Raw genomic sequence first — 16,349 nt, forward strand, 5'->3', positions numbered from 1 at the left:
AAATTGAACTGTAATATGAATGAATATGACTTGTTGTCTTTTTCCTTATAGATATGAAATCTACATGATGTAAGAAAATACATTAGCTTTAAAAATATTCAAAATGTATATATGAAGTGTGTTTGTTGGTTTTGTCTGTTTGTTTATGTTTTTTACACGGTGTATGTTTTGTTTTGTTAACATCTCGCTGGTGTGTTGACGTCAGTAGAGCGCGACAACAAAAACCCCTGTCCCAAACCAAAGATGGCGGACGCGTCGGGGACCGAGCTGTCAGAAGAGAAAGAAAAAGAAGGGGATATTGAGCGCAAAAACAAGCATCAGACGCGAGCATGGCAGGACAAAACCAAGTCGGCCGAGAAAGTGATTATATCTCCCCAACTACCCGAAACATTGGGTTTTTACGACATTAGCGCTGACATAAGGCGCGATCAAGGCGACCATTTAGCAGGTAAACGCCCCCTCCCTATTTAACGCCATAATATTAATATTACTTCTCGCTCTTAAATGTTAAACGAGTTGTTGGAATAAATGTTGCACTGGCATGAGTGTCAAGCTGGGACGTTTAGCCTCCGATACCAGTTTGATCAACTGTAGTAAGTGAGAACAACAAGAAGCCAAAAAACTAAAATGCGATGTTTTCCAATTTATTGCGGCATGATGTCACACGCACTTCGACCGGTCAATGACCTTTCATTGGAAAAAAATAATCTAACCAAATTTCAATGAAAAATGACCAACCGATTGATTTGAAAAATAATTCTAAGAATGACACGTGTAAGTGATCAAGTGATTAGAAGGATGAACTTTGTATGCTAATTGTTGACACTACCCCCAAAATGACTTTTATTTCCTCTACAGATGTTTTTAAAGCTAACGCAATCCAAAAATCCCCACAAAACCGTTTCCCCCCATGCCCTCTATGTGCGTGAATAGCAATTGTTGTCATGACAGACAAAGTGACAATGGGGGGGCCGCGTTCACAACGCCCGATGTCTTTCCAGATCCATCACTGATGCGCTTCATCTGTTCGGAGTTGACCCGGGGTTACTTCCTGGAGCACGATGAGGCCAAGTACACTGAGCGCCGGGAAAGGGTCTACACGTGCATGCGTATCCCAAAAGAGCTTGAGAAGGTACCATAAAAATCTATGTGGAGCCAAACACTCATTTAATAAATGCAAAGCCTGCAAAAACCCACATTTTGCATTGAAATATTCTTAGATTGTAAAGAAGCCAAATGCTTTTGACAGATTTTTTTATTTAGATTTTTTTCTCTCTTTAGTAGTTGTATTATAGAATTTTATAGATTTGTTTAATGACCCATTAGACCCGTTATCATGAGCCTTATATGGAAATGTTTTTTGTTTGTTTTTGTAAATGCGTGAATGTTATTTCATTGCATTTCAAAGGAAAACCTGACAAAATATTTTCATAGCTGGTTGGTTTCAACAGATAAAGAAAAGTATGGCCGTGTAAAGGTTAAAAATTATGATTTTCTCACTATATTCCCTGTTGGATTGAGGGGAAGCCAGCGAGGAATGTCTGTAAACACGAAAGCTCACTACCTACACTGTAAAAGTACTTGTACAATACTTTCATTTATCTCTTCAGCACATTTATTTATAAAAATGTGTATTTGCTCCTTGAAAAGTCACATGGACTCCACCAAGAGGAAACCCTCCCACTTTTTGGGGGCCACGGCTCCTTCAGTTTTAAATACTGCCAGTTTTTGTTGCTCTTAGAGACCCCAAAATGATAAGATCATGACTTTTCTAGTTTTAGCAGGCGCTGAAACCAAGGTATGTGGTTTAGCATATTGTTTCAGTCACACCTGATGATTTTGCATTGTTGTTGCAGTTGATGATATTTGGCTTTTTCCTGTGTGTGGATGCCTTCCTCTACATTTTCACGTTGCTGCCTCTGAGGGTCCTGCTGGCACTGCTCCGCCTCCTCACCCTGCCTTGCTGTGGATTCAGGTCAGAAAAGACACACGCACATTATCACTCTGTCTAAACACTGTCTGCATTTCTCGTCTGAATTTAAACATTAGTCCCAATTGTTTATTTCGAATGCCTTTATGAAGAAAAATCCAACAGCCTCCATAAATAAACAAATGTTGACTTTAAGATAGAAAATTAAACAATACCTAACAACATAAGTAGCAGTTTGTACTGGGATGTGTGCCAAAATCTTTCTCAAAATATGGATATTCTGAAAAATTTATTCATGTTAATTGAAATAGCCTTCGTTGTTAGACTTGACGATCATTTTTTTGATATTTTTATTCCTGAGACTGACTCTAATTCATTTATTTTTATAATATTTAACTAATAATTCCTACAACAAATGCTACATGTTTGTGCCATTCCCCTTTTCCTACTGTTAGGGCACGCACATGCCCCTACTGCAGAAGAAGCAGGTATGCTTCAACCCTCCTTATTCATATTCATAGAGCAGCCCAAATCATGTATTTTACCTTCATCTCCATCTTAGATGTTCAGCTGCTCATCATCACGGTTCCTATAACAACACCTAATTTGTTGATGAAACCTCTTCCCCTTTATCATTATGGATCTCACTTGAACCCTGTACAGTCAGGTTTTCTGAACATGCATGTTTATCAGAATCTGCCTCTATGTATGTTTGAACCATTTCCAAATGGACAAAATGTGACCGAGAGGGAAGTTAAACAGGGACCATGCTGTTTGGCTTAATGCTTGATGTCCAAGTGTCCAAGTGTGGCGGTCTGCAAGCAACTAAGCCGCAAAGAAAAACCGCACTGTTTAGCTACAAACAGAAAGGGGCGCTGTTTACTCAGTCACAACTTTTGCGATCAAAGCACTCTACATATTAGTTGGAAAGTTGCATTTTTAAATCCATACGCACGGGATATAAAACCAGCTATCTTCTCACTGTTTATTTTCCTTTTTGTTTTTTCGCATGCTAAGTAGCAGTTTTTTGACATCTGGCACGCATGACTTGGTACTATATCGTGTGTTGACCCAGAGCTGAAAATATATAGAACACTGGAGTATATGTTGAAGTGAATGGTGTGATTGTGCGCTTCCAGTGGGACCAGGCTGCTGCAACCGGCGCAAGTGTGTGACATGCTGAAAGGTCTCATCCTGGTGCTGTGCTTTTTCATGATGCACTACGTGGACTATGCCATGATGTACCACCTCATCAGAGGGCAGTCTGTCATCAAGCTCTATATCATCTACAACATGCTGGAGGTGCTTGACACGGAAATGTTACGTTTCATGAATAGTTACCAAAATGTTTAAATTTATATCCTGGAAAATGCAGTTTATTTTATATTTGAACTGGGAGGGGAAGAATGAACCATTCATTTGTTCCCTCCCTGGCAAAATTAATTGTTAACGTAGCGGCATCAATGGCAGCCAATGAGTCAACATTGCCAATATTTTAGTGGAAAGTTTTGATGGAAATTTTAAGTAGCAACCTCTTGGTTTGTTTATTAAACGGTCACCTATTATTGAAATTATGTATCCTTTCTTGGGATTTGGTCATGTTATCCCTGCCCATCCCAGTTAAAACAAACATCTAAGACTGTCAATTCCAGCCAATCTGTTAACATAGGACTCATTTTAAGGAGGACTGTTGATTTCACTAATATCAGCTTATTACTTTTTTTTAATTCTTGGGTAAAGGTGGCAGATCGACTCTTCTCCTCATTCGGCCAAGACATCCTAGACGCTCTCTACTGGACGGCAACAGAGCCAAAAGAGCGCAAGAGAGACAACATCGGAGTCATCCCTCACTTCTTCATGGCCGTTTTTTATGTTTGTATCCTACCACAGCAATGGTGTTGAAAGTTGTCTCACTTTGTGAGTCCAGGGCCTCTTACCAACAAAAAAATCCATAGGTTTTCTGCAAATTTTATTACCACAAGATGCAGGGAACTTGTCAGCAAATGAACGTTTGTTCATTCACTGCCATCCTTCCCACTTCAAATGCATTGGATGTTTATCACCTGTCAATGGCAGCCACTGAGTTAAATATTTTCTTGAGCGCCACATACTAAGTCCTCCACGCCATCCTCATCATGGTCCAAGCTTCCACGCTCAACGTCGCCTTCAACTCGCATAACAAGTCCCTACTCACCATCATGATGTCCAGCAATGTTAGTATACGCAAGTTCACGTTATCACGCTTAATAAAGTACCTCCAATGTTATCAATAAGAGCTTATGTTATATAACTGTTTGCTTTTCAGTTTGTGGAGATCAAGGGGAGCGTTTTCAAGAAATTTGAGAAGAACAACTTGTTTCAAATGTCCAACAGTGGTAAGATCTGCATCAGTGGTTTATTAGGATTGAACACTGCTGTTGCCAACAAAAACAGAAAACACCTTTTAATAAATCACTTCACTTTCATTTGAAAAGTACACTTTGCCCAGCATTCGCATGTTTTTTCTTAATAATCCTGCTACCAGTGAGGTCATTTCTATTGCTGTTTTGGCACCGATACAGTGGCATATTGGCGCAACACTATCTATGACAGTGGCAGCCATTTTTTTGCTCAAGCATGATGCGACAAGCTGTTAAGAGTTATGAAGCAGCAGTCAGTTTCAAGTGTTATTTGTCTTCCCCTTGCAGATATTAAGGAGCGCTTCACCAGCTATGTTCTAATGCTCATCGTGTGTCTGAGGAATATGGAGCAGTTTTCATGGAACTTGGGTAACTACTTTGACAGCCTCTTCTGTTTTGGCCGACGCGCTAACCACTCACCCCACTAGGCCACCCCCGTTTCTAAAATTGATTTATTTATTCATATATTTTTTTTCCATTACAAACGTGCACAACACAAGTTATAACAGACGTCATTTCATAAGGTGTATCAAGGACACAAAAAAACATGCGGGACGTGACCAGTTTTGTCTTCCTGGGGGAACTTTCATGAAAATCGCTGGAATTTCTGGACAAATGATTGACAGCTTCCTGACACGGGTCACCTCTTGGTGAATCACCATGAGGCGAATGCGCATGTGCTGACTGACAGACGCCACCTGTCAGTTGAGCTGAGAGAGTGACGCACTCGTTACAATCTTTATCTGTCACTAACAATATTTTTTCCCCTCCCTCGATGCTTTGTTGTGTTAACTGAGTGGAGCAAGCTTTTTTTGAATGAGCTTCAATGCCCTTTTGTTAAGTTTGTCATTTTTCTTTTGGAAATTCTGCTGTTAAAAATGAGAAAAGCTCAAAGCCCCCAATTACACTGTTCCCTATAATTCATTGGCTGCCATTAACTTCAGTGGACATCCAACCCATTTGAAGTCATATACCGTATTCATATGTAATTTTAAAGAAGCCAATTCAAGTTTTTTTTAAATAGTAATTGATTAAGAAAGGAAAGTCGCGCTAACGGTGCCGGTTTTCTTTTGGTGCAGAACACCTGTGGGTGTTGTTCCCTGACGTCTTCATGGTGCTCACTTCGGAAGTGGCCGTGGATGCCATTAAGCATGCTTTTATCACCAAATTCAACGACATCACGGCGGACGTAAGAACTGGAATTATTTTTTTCCCCTTTTTTTTCCAATTTTCTTTTTCTACAATCTCTCAATGTCTTTGGCAGGTTTACAGCGAATACCGAGCAAGCTTGGCCTTTGATCTCGTCAGCAGTCGACAGAAGAACGTAAGCAATGGCTTTTATTCATTGCTCCCTCCTACTGCTGACACGAAGCTTTATCTGCCTTAGGCTTACACAGACTACAGCGACTCAGTGGCCCGCCGGATGGGCTTCATCCCACTGCCTTTGGCCGTGTTAGTAAGTTTGCAAATATGCTGTTGACCTGCGAATACACCATGTCAACGCCCTTTTATTTTGTGTTTGAACAGCTCGTTCGCGTGGTCATGAGTTCGGTGAAGGTGCGAGGAGCCTTGTCGTACACGTGTCTGCTCCTTTTTTATCTCGGGTAAGACCCAATTCCCATGACTGTGGGATACAGCTAGCATTTTCCGAATGTGTAAATCCTCGGGGAAAATGACAACCAGTTTTCTTCAAAACTCTACTAAAGCTGTTTGTTGTTACACAAAGAAAAAAAGTTCTAGGAAGTATTAGTATAAATGCTTATATTGGTTTTAACTTGATATAGGCTTGCCGAAAGATTACAAATTCTAAAATGCAGCCTTACAAGATGCTCACAATATTTTTTCATTTAGGTATGTGCAATTATGTAACATTGCAACTTTTCCCCTAAACTAGGTACAATTATGAATTGAATATTTTTAATCACCCCATAATATTACATTTTTTATTTTTCATTTGGCCCAAACACTCTACTTTAAAAATCCCCTTTAAAATGAACCCAGTTGAAAGTAAAACCCCATTGACAGAATTTGTATTTGCCTTTTTTTTTTGTCATTAAACTGACTCAAATATTCCTCTGCAACCCACGTGCACCCACTCTTACATAAGCATCCACATTGCATCCTGGCGTTCTCCCCTCGCCCGCTCACCGTATCCCATCAGACCGGCGCCATTGAAGAGTTTCCCCCTCGGGGTGAACAGTACCATGTTGTCATCTCGGCGGTTTAAAAATAGCCTTGCCGTGCCCTGGCAACCGTTCAGCTGCACTGACATTCGCTCGCTCTTAACACTTCATCACATGCGGTCGCAACTCTACAGACCTAATTTTGTCCGCCTGTCATCAGTGACGCCCCGTCAAGCCCCCATGATGGCACACTTGGACAACCAATGCATCACCATGGACCAGCAATAGTTTTACAAATTATTAAACATGTGGTCAAGATATCATATACAGGCATTATACTGAACTATTTCCAATGCAATTTGCTTGCTATATATTGATATGAGTTTGCCGACCTTTGTTGTAAACTAACTCTTTCTCTGTCTTCAGACTGCTCACACTGAAAGTGCTGAACAGCATCGTCCTGCTCGGCAAGTCATGTGTATACGTCAAGAGGGCCAACATGGAAGACAAACTCTTCCAAAAGACCCAGACCGCTTCGTCCTCTCCGGTTAAGACTCCCAACAACAGAACTGAGCGGACCCCGACAACTGCCACACACTCGGGTAACGCGTAATCTTCAGTGCTGTTCATAGTGTTTCTTTTCTCTAATGTTGCATGGATACTATTTTTCGGCTCCTGATATGCTTCAAACAATTGGGCCGTTCCTACAACACAGCTGGACACTCCAACTCACATGGCACATGCTAAATGCCACGCATTGTTGCCGTGACAACAAGTTTCTCATCACAGTTAAGCACTTGGCGTCACCTCGATGTCACTCGCAGCCAAATCCCGTCGATTCTCGCCTCCCACTCGCGCTACCGCCCGCGCTTCTCAACAGAAGCTCATAGGTGACGATAACGTGTCATTTCCTGTTTGCTTTATCTGGATTAGCAAAAGCCTTGAGGCACCGTGTCTTTCATCTGGGTTTTTGAACCGGCATCTGTCCTACTGCCTTTCCCCATTTCACCTTTATGCTCAAGTGCATGTCTTGTTTTTTTTTTTATTTTTTAAAATCCTCTGGATTGGCAGAGCGCAAAGACTGACTGACCATCTGTTATGGAGTGTTTGTCCGCAGGCCAGATGAGGATAACCAAATAGTTTAACATCAGCCAGTTAATCAGAACTTTTATTCAAACCAAAAAAATGTGGCTTTACATACTTATACAATATAAATGTCCTATTTTCTAACGCACCTATCGAGCCACTGACAGCAGTAGACGTCCCGTTTGAAAGGGGGTTCACATGAGAGCTTCAATATGAATAATTTTAATTGGAATGAAGGTAAATTGTGCTTGTATGAATGCACGCTACTGCCGCTAAACTAGCTAAACTGGACACCTCGGCAGAGGTAGTAATAAGACGACAAGATGACTGCTGCTGTCAATTAGCACATTTTCTTCTTCACAGGTGATGCCAAACCAAGCAAGAAGCCGTCGTCTGCCCCCACGTCGTCCCCTTTAGTGACCACGCAACCGGCACCCAGGTGGGACTTACCCCAAGCACCCGTCGACCCCTCTGCCTCTGCGTCCCCACTTTCTTCTCTTTCTAGTCCCCGGCCAAGCCTCGCCCCTGAAACCCAGCCACCTGTTCCCGCTTCCCCCAAAGGGGAGGGGGAGCCCGTATCCGAAGCGAGGCCCGTAGCCCCTAAAAAGGACCTTCTGGAGATTGACCGTTTCACCATCTGCGGCAACCGCATCGATTGAGGTAAAAACGTTGAAGTTATTACAAAACAAAGTTTGAGCTCAGTTCCTGTTGTTCTGAGACGTTTCACGACGAGAAGCTTGAGCGTGATGTGAGCAGCTCAGAAAGGACCACTTTTCAAACGTACTAAAGGTACTCGGAGGGGCCAATAGACTCACTTAAGAGATGCCAGAGGACTCTCATCCTGAATGTCACGATAGGGCACAAAATGAGCGGACTCCTTTCAGAAGAAGTAACGCTGTGGTTTTTAATGTCAAAGACAAATAAACTGACTAGCAGTTAAGTTTTTACAGATTCCACATATCATACAATGATGGTGGCTCATTTAAACAACGTCTGCATTGATTGATTTTTTTTCCCCATTCAAATAACATTTAAATTTCAATAACAATTTCATACAGCGATATGGCAAAATCGCAGACATGTACACATTTATTCTGTAATACCACAAACCCTTAAAACTACTGTCACAGAAAGAGTTGGCAAAATGATCCCCACTTTAATGCAGACAAACTGTGAAGTTACCTTTTTTTTTTTTTGTACACATATAATTTTTCCATGACAGTTGAACAGTGTTTCAAGCAGAAAAAAAACCTGTAAAATGACTGCGTCATTTTAGTGCTGCACATTTTTTGGCTCCCGAATCCAACAATGCCAATGTCATGTTGTACCGATTCCACGTTTTTTGAAAGGTATATTTAAAAAGTTATTTAAATACTAAGGTACTTAAAACCTGAATGTAATATCCTCACTATCCTAGAATGGTCAGACACTGCTTAGTTCATTTGCTGCCATTGGACGGCGTAAGGATGGTAGCAAATGAATGGAACTTCATTAGCTACCACTCTTTCCCTTCAATTCTGGCAGCCCTCTTGGTCAATGCATATTGTGCAGCATTGGCACGTTATTTCTTAGTACTTCCCGATACCGATGTTGTCATTTTAGTACCGTATCGGTACCAATATAGTATCGTATCGGTGCTCCCGCATCAAACTTTTTTTCCCTGTTGATGTGCTATTTACTGTTTCAAAACTTTTGCCCACGTAGTGTTTTCACTGGCCGCCCAAAGCAACTCGTTGCCTTCATTGTTGGACTTATGTCGTGTTTACATGGTTGACTTTGCAATTTTGCTTTTCTCAGTGAAATATTTTCTGATTAACTTTTATTGAAATTATCTTTTGTTTTTCCTGCGGAAATATGAATAATCTTTTTTTTGATACAACATGTGTCATATCAGGTATGATTTATTTAATTTTATTTAAGGTACTTTCGCTGTTTGTAGAGGGCATTTTGGAGTCCAGGTGGTTTACTGCCATTGTAATAATGTTTTGGGCATAACATGTTTTGGTGTGGTTTACACTGACGTGGCCATGACTCAGCTGGTTTCATGTCCCAAAAGTATTGTTTGAAATCATAATAAACAAAAACCTCAATGTTGTATGCATTTTTGGACAGTATTTTGAACTTTTATTGCCATTTTTCTTTGAAGATTGTTCAGTTTGTGGTGATTTTTTTAAGTGGTTAAGATTTTTTTCCAGGTGTGATGAACTTTGAGTGACTTTAGTACATGGGTCAATGGAGTATTTTCTTGTTTAAGCAGCCCAAATGCGGGTTTGACATTTCATGACTTGTGTTAGGTCTGAAGTTACAGATCCCCATACTTACCAAACGTGCACAAAGGAAAAACGAGGCATGAGACTGTTATATTTTAACGCGACCGCACGGCTGGGAAAGGTTGTAAGGTCGGAGGATTATGATTAGTGACAGGTTGTTCTTTGCCATAGAGAATTTGTATGTCACAAATCCTTGCATATAATCTTTCAATCCGTGTCACGGTTAAATGTCATAGGTACCTTCAATCCATATTACAATCATCAGTGTCACCATCATCATAGGTGTGTGTCACTAAGTGTCACTCTTCGGCTGCAAATTTGTCATAGAGCCAACAGGGAATATGAATGTCCGTTGAAATGCACTTGTTATTGTTTTACGCAACTTCACACTTGACCTGTCAACAAGTTAAAGACAGAAGTGACAACCGACTCAAAACAGAAGCTTTTTTCTGCATATGTAACTTGAAAAATAACCCCATTTTTACATTAACCACCCACTGATGTCCTGAAAATGTACTGCCTTTCTTCACCTAACACATTGACGATGTAAATTTGTCTGACTGCATGCCTGTACGCTGAGATTTACCCCCCAGGCGACCTCTCTTGTCACCGACATCTTCTTGTGTGTGCCATTTTATATGCTTAAGCGTGCCACAGACACTTATTAAACGACCAATAAGCTCCTTAGAAGAAGTCGTGTCCAGCTGAGACACGCTTGGCTCATCGACATTTAAGAACATCCGTGGGCTACTGCAACACAGCAAAAAAAAAATAGCAACGTCTAACAATGATGCATAACTGTCTTTATAGATTTATGACATTTACACCCTTTCTAGAGCTTTTCAACGAGGCCATGTGAAATCTCTCAGGGCAGGTGAAGGTATATAGACTATATAGTAAAGATAGATCATGGAAGGTTGACCCCTTGAAAAGTAGATATTGGAGGAAAATAGTTTGAACACCCCTGCAGTAAGTCAACCTCTGTTGGTTAAAGTCCCTGGAACAAAAAGCTGCACCCACCAGCAGAAATACACTTTAAAGTTGATTTGCTTTTCTCAGCGTTTAACTCATTGTATTCCATTGACTGTAATAGACGTGCAATTCATTTAAACCGGCAAGACTGAGTGTGAATGCTCCTTCAATATACACTGTAAGATTTTTTATCTGAATTTGTGCATGAAAATGTTCAATTTGTTATAATATCAACAGTCGCTCATGTACACAGTATATATTTATTCCAAAAGAAAAATCCACAATACATTTTGATCGAGTCTTTTCGTGTTTTACCTCTTTTCTACGAAAGGGGGCGACCTTGGGCCCATAGGTGCGCGCGCCTGCGACGCACTGGATGCTGTGAGGCGTCGGTGCGCGCACTACCCAGTACGAGCGTGTGTCCGCGTGGGGACGCATCGCGGAACAGACGGTGGAGAGAGGATCTCCCGTCCCGGCGCGGACGCTCAGACTGCAGCGGCGGGGGTTTGGGGAAACAGCGATGCCCGGTCGCCGTTAACCGTTAACCGGTGCCTCCTAACCGGACATCTTTGTCATTCCAAGCTTTTCACCTGAACCGCTAATCGGAAGATCTACACTACCTTTCAACGGACTCGCCATGAGCCAAAGCGGAACCTTGGTTCTCCTCTGCATGCTGCTGGGCTCCGGGAAACTCCAAGAACCGGAGCCCCGGAGGCTTCCGCCCCCGCCGATCAAGTTGGACTTCGGCTACGTGCCCGCTGGGGTGTACGAGACGGTGGCCCACTACGAACCGGGACCCATCGGCATTCTCTTCCACCTGGTGCACGCTTTCCTCTGCGCGGTGCAACCCAATGACTTCCCGGAAGGTAGGCAAGATACTTTTTTGTTTGTAATTATTATTTATAGATCTGTTTATGTTAGTACACACATTGTTTATTTGGATTATTGTTATTTTGTCAAGAAAGTGTGTGATCAAATTAGGGGTGGGAACCTCTGGCCTCCTGATACAATACGATTTGCGATATATCGTGATAGAACAATTATCAACACACGGGGCCAGGAAATTATGACACAATCGAACTATTAAAGAAAGAACAGGTTACTAATAAATGGAAAACAGTGATTAACCCAACAAATTAATCATGTTTAGGAAAACATCATGTCTTCCTTTACAGGTAATTATAAGAGTTCAGTGCAAAATTCTGTAAAAAAACAAAAAACAAATTAGGGTCTTTTATAAACTAATTGACAGTCAAATATGTGAAAATAATGTTGTTAAAATAGAGTATAAATCGAACTTTACAATGGAAATCTAATCTTAGTTTTTGTACATTGTTTTAACCGCACAACACTATTCTGTGGGGCTTAAAAGATGTCTTGAAACAAATGGTTTGGGCGAATGAGTTAACTCAGTCCCTGCCAATTACAACGATAGACATCTAATTCAATGGGAGGTCTAGTGCCCTCATTTTAGTGCCAGTTTTATTGACGGTGCTAAACATCAAATTTAATTTGACTTGGAGGTGCAAATGACGTTCATTCATCCTTCACCGTCAAAATTAATTGACATACCAATCAATGAATTAACAAGGAAGTGACTTTAAATTACTTCCCGGGCAGTGAAATGCACATTTTGTCTATTGATTTACACTTTGATTTAAAACAAACAAATTTGGTGTGGACATCCTAGTACTTAAAACACCCAAATTGTACAACAAGAAAGTGCCAGCCAATGCATAAACATAGACACTAATCTTGTGAAAAGTTTTGGTAACAACCTGTTGTTCCTTTATTAAACAGAGATCTTTTTAAAATGGTATATTGATACTTGGCAATAGCATATGAAATAATAACAAACAACTGAATTATATAACTTCTAAATTTAGAATTATGTCATTTAACAATTGTCAATATTTTCAAGTTTTGTTATGTTCAACAATCAATTTGCCTTAAAAGCTAAGAGTCAATGACTAGCCTCTAAAAAAACTGTAATTGTGAAACCCTAGTGTTTTAACAACACATCAACTGTTTTATTTTTATTTCTTTTCATGTCTTTATAAAAGATAAGTCAATTGTTTGTTTCAACAACCAGGTTTTCATATCCTATTTTTGTTCGCCTCTATAAAACGGTACATTGACAGTTAAGATATCCATCTTTTTTTGGATGTAATGTTATTAGTTTGCACATAATGCAATTAAACATAGACGGTAAGGTGTGTCTATGTTTAATGGTGTTGAGTGTTGTTAGTGTTTGTGTTTAAAAGGGGGTCTCGTGATATGCAAAGATGCCCTCTTCTAAATCTACAGGACATTTTGCAGATTAACAGCTCGGTGAGTCACCTTGTTAACGGGCTAAATCCCATAATGCCTTGCACCATATGCTGTGTAAAGCCTTCATTCCAAACAAGTGCTAAAATATTGTCTTTGTTTTTCTAATTAATATTATGTTTTGTTTTTATATCCTGACATCCTTTGGGGGGTCTGATTGACTTAAAATATGTATTGTCTAATAGGCTCAACTATGGGAAGCCACTTAAACACTTTGAGGCTACACACAATGGCTGCTTGTGGTTTTGTGTTACAAATGACCACTCTTGTCATGTACTAGCGGACCTCGTTGTTGTTGTTTGTTCGTTCGCTGGCTCAGTTGTCAAATAGTGTGGCCACTGTTCCATTGTGAGCTTGTATCAATGACTAAGCCCAAATATTCAGTGGTGCCTTCGTCTTTCTTCGTTTGGCCTCGAGCTGCTTTGTCCATCATCATCAGGTAGACATTCACTCATTCTGTCCAAGAACTTACTCTTGATCGCACCAGACATTGTGGAAACACTCAATCTTGTGCAAACTTAATTATTACATTTTAAATTGAAATGTGTATTGATTGATATAACGTCTGTATCAATATCAGCACACTAGTATTAGAAATCAAAACAGATGGTGATCTTTAAATGGTACAGTTACAATAAATCAATAAAACAACAAAACACATTTTTGCACTCGACTATAGGTCTACAAATCGGACTGTGGGTCATATTTTTTTTGTTCCAACTAATCCACTGTGATCCAACTGAGCAAGACAACATTTTTTCTGTCTCCCCTTTTATAAGGAAAATGATGCTCACTCTCTATGAGAGAGAAAGAAAGTGGGCTAGCGTTGATGATTTTTTAAGGCATTCTGTTTGACTGCATGACTGCCCTAAAGCCTAAAGCAAAACAACACAGTTTCTTGTTTGTGACTAGAGTGCTCACAAACCATATAAATATTGAAAGCATGTTTAATTTTAATTAGTGGAGGAAAATTAATGTCTTGAGTGTGTTACCCTAAAACAATTAAATACCACCCACCTTGGTTGTTCCTCACTTTTGGTGATGGACATGATTTTATGACTTTGTCCAGCATTCCAATACATATGCAACGGCTACCTATCCCAGTACTTTTTCCCACCTAGCATTTATGGCCAAAACTATCTTTTTCCTCCAAATACCAAAAGCAAAGCAACCTTTTGCAGAAAAGAGATGAGCAGCTTCCAGCAATCAGATGAGCTAGCGTTGACATTTCGATCTGCATTCTCCCTGAAAAACTCCCACGGTGAGGCACAATCAGTCAAAAAAAGCGGCGTCGAAGTGCCGTGCTTTTACGGCACAGGGGGCTCCGACCTTTTCGGGGGTCTGATTGCGGCTTCCTACGGTGCCTTGAGATCAGTTTTTTGGCGTTCATCCTCACATCATTTCCCCTACTTCAATCTAATGCTGTTCTATAGTTGGTTTGGAATTTGTTTATAGTAAATATCATTCAAATGACTTTCTTTTATAAATGCCAGCGACTCAGCCTCAGGGCGGCCATGTTGGTAAAGGCGATGAAAGATTTATTGAAAGAAAAAAATGGTAGATTATTTTTATAAAACCTGGAGCTGGTATTGGGAACCAAACATTGCTATTGATACAACACATAATTAACCTGTGTATGCACCTTTTGCGTTCCTATAATGGTATTATCACTTTTTGTAATGTTTTACTCTAACAGTTTACATTTGACAGCTGATAGGATAGTTAATACTCCTTATCTATACAATGTAATACAGGAAATAAGAAAACTATTATGATACACTTATGAGACTTTGTTTATTATAAATCCTCTGCCTTTTTTGTCCTCAGTGTTCCGACGTTTTGATTTCACAACCTTGCGTTTTCTCTAATTGAGAGCCAGCCTGCCTTTGAGAGTTTAATCCCAGATTGGGATCCATTTCAGCAGTAACAACATAGTGTCGCTAAAGGCTATTTTGGCATCAGTTCATGAGAGCGGAGCCAGCAGGGAATTAAAGTGATTGGTAGTATTGCTTTTTGTGTTCCCATGTCACAACGTAAAAAATCCTAAATGGAAAAGACGACGTGGAATGAACTAAGGATAGGAACATTTGGGCACTGTGTCCTTCCTCTGGCCAAGATTGAACTTTACACCAATTAGTGGGAGAGTTCAACCTGGTACAAGACAAAAAAAGGAAACATTGAAGGAAAACCTATATTAAGAAGTTGATCTGGATTTTACACATTGGAAGGCTAGCCAAAAGAACCACTCAATTAAAGGGCGCATTTCAAACTGCGGAAAGATCGGACATTTCCTCCGGGTGCTACCGATGCCCTGTCTCATCAGAGTTGGGGGGGGCCGGGTGACGTCGTATTCGGGTCATTGGAGGAGAAGCGAGGCGGGCGAGGCAAGTGGGGATAGCAAGTCAAGCGTTCCCCGGTTCCTTTGTTCCGCTTCGATGGTGGACGCAGTGCCTCCCCTCTCCGAGTGGACTCCGTGACGCTAAACGGCTTGACTCATTCTTGTTGCCAAAATCGCTTTGTTTTACAGAGCGCTCACCGATGAGGCCTGGGAAACTCGGCTTGACATGTGGGAGAGTTTTGTGGAAATTGGCAGGTGTGCTCTTTGAGGTGATCCTACACCAGACCGGACAGCTTTTGCTTATCAAAGTTTTTTGCTTAAATGTGGAATTCGGAACCGAATATTATTGTTTTGGGGTATTTCTGATTAGACCAACATTCACATCATGGGTGCCTAACTTCAACGGATGTTAACAGTTCGTAAAATTGCCAATCCCAAAAGATGCGATATCTGTCAAAGCCAAATGACGTCTAAATGAGTCAATATCGTCCACTCCAATAACCGATACAACATCCTTTATTTTTTTTAATAAATACATGTTTATAAAAATGTATACTTAAACAATGAATCGGTACTAAAATTGTAGGCCATACCCAACCCACGTCGTGTTGGGTTCAGGCTAGAGATCCCCCCTCTATTCTGGGTTGATGATACTCCCAAAGTCTTAACGAATCCGATTTTCAGATTGGTGTTAAGTTTCTGAATGGGCTCACAAATGAATGCAAGGGGCTTTATTTGCATTTTAGCAATGAACCTCATTGAGGCACAAGAGTTCATTCAAAGCCAAGTTGCTGTGTAATGTTACATCATGGCAAGCAGTGACTCGCATCTACTACTATGTGTCACCTCGCACCCACGTCACATCCAGACCGACTACGTCCATTTCATTCCATTTGTGGTTAC

General features: G+C 40.6%; 2 protein-coding genes across 11 annotated transcripts in view; both read left to right on the forward strand.

Annotated features, from left to right (window-relative positions):
- The first annotated feature begins 217 nt into the window (after positions 1 to 217).
- tapt1a (transmembrane anterior posterior transformation 1a) lies at positions 218 to 9,492 on the forward strand. 4 transcript variants are annotated; one of them, XM_077733353.1, is made up of 15 exons: positions 218 to 448; positions 1,002 to 1,132; positions 1,857 to 1,975; positions 2,386 to 2,418; positions 3,070 to 3,232; positions 3,671 to 3,806; positions 4,046 to 4,143; positions 4,236 to 4,305; positions 4,618 to 4,698; positions 5,409 to 5,518; positions 5,594 to 5,653; positions 5,717 to 5,785; positions 5,857 to 5,933; positions 6,879 to 7,054; positions 7,902 to 9,492. In XM_077733353.1, exons 1-15 carry the CDS (start codon positions 244 to 246, stop codon positions 8,195 to 8,197), a joined length of 1,824 nt encoding a protein of 607 aa, XP_077589479.1. In that variant the 5' UTR covers positions 218 to 243; the 3' UTR covers positions 8,198 to 9,492. The 4 variants fall into 4 exon arrangements, with proteins under 4 accessions (XP_077589479.1, XP_077589480.1, XP_077589481.1 ...); XM_077733354.1 differs by lacking the exon at positions 2,386 to 2,418 and having other exon boundaries at positions 5,409 to 5,653; positions 7,902 to 7,977; positions 8,044 to 9,492; XM_077733355.1 differs by lacking the exon at positions 2,386 to 2,418.
- Positions 9,493 to 11,169: 1,677 nt separating this feature from the next.
- prom1a (prominin 1a) overlaps positions 11,170 to 16,349 on the forward strand; it is a 28,440-nt gene continuing 23,260 nt past the window's right edge. For 5 of the 7 annotated variants that reach the window (XM_077732385.1, XM_077732387.1, XM_077732382.1 and 2 more), the window contains exon 1: positions 11,171 to 11,646. In XM_077732385.1, the coding sequence (XP_077588511.1) occupies positions 11,418 to 11,646 (229 nt within the window). In that variant the 5' untranslated portion in view covers positions 11,171 to 11,417. Of the gene's footprint in view, positions 11,647 to 16,349 lie in introns of all 7 variants that reach the window. The other 2 variants (XM_077732381.1, XM_077732383.1) reach the window with 1 other exon arrangement.

Source organism: Stigmatopora nigra, chromosome 14, assembly GCF_051989575.1.
Source record: "Stigmatopora nigra isolate UIUO_SnigA chromosome 14, RoL_Snig_1.1, whole genome shotgun sequence".
NCBI lineage: Eukaryota > Metazoa > Chordata > Actinopteri > Syngnathiformes > Syngnathidae > Stigmatopora > Stigmatopora nigra.

Coding starts and splice junctions, on each gene's coding strand:
- tapt1a (XM_077733352.1), top strand. CDS start 244: ATGGCGGACGCGTCGGGGACCGAGCTGTCAGAAGAGAAAGAAAAAGAA. Junction 3,233..3,670: donor TCATCTACAACATGCTGGAG/GTGCTTGACACG, acceptor TCTTGGGTAAAG/GTGGCAGATCGACTCTTCTC. Junction 7,055..7,901: donor GACAACTGCCACACACTCGG/GTAACGCGTAAT, acceptor TCTTCTTCACAG/GTGATGCCAAACCAAGCAAG.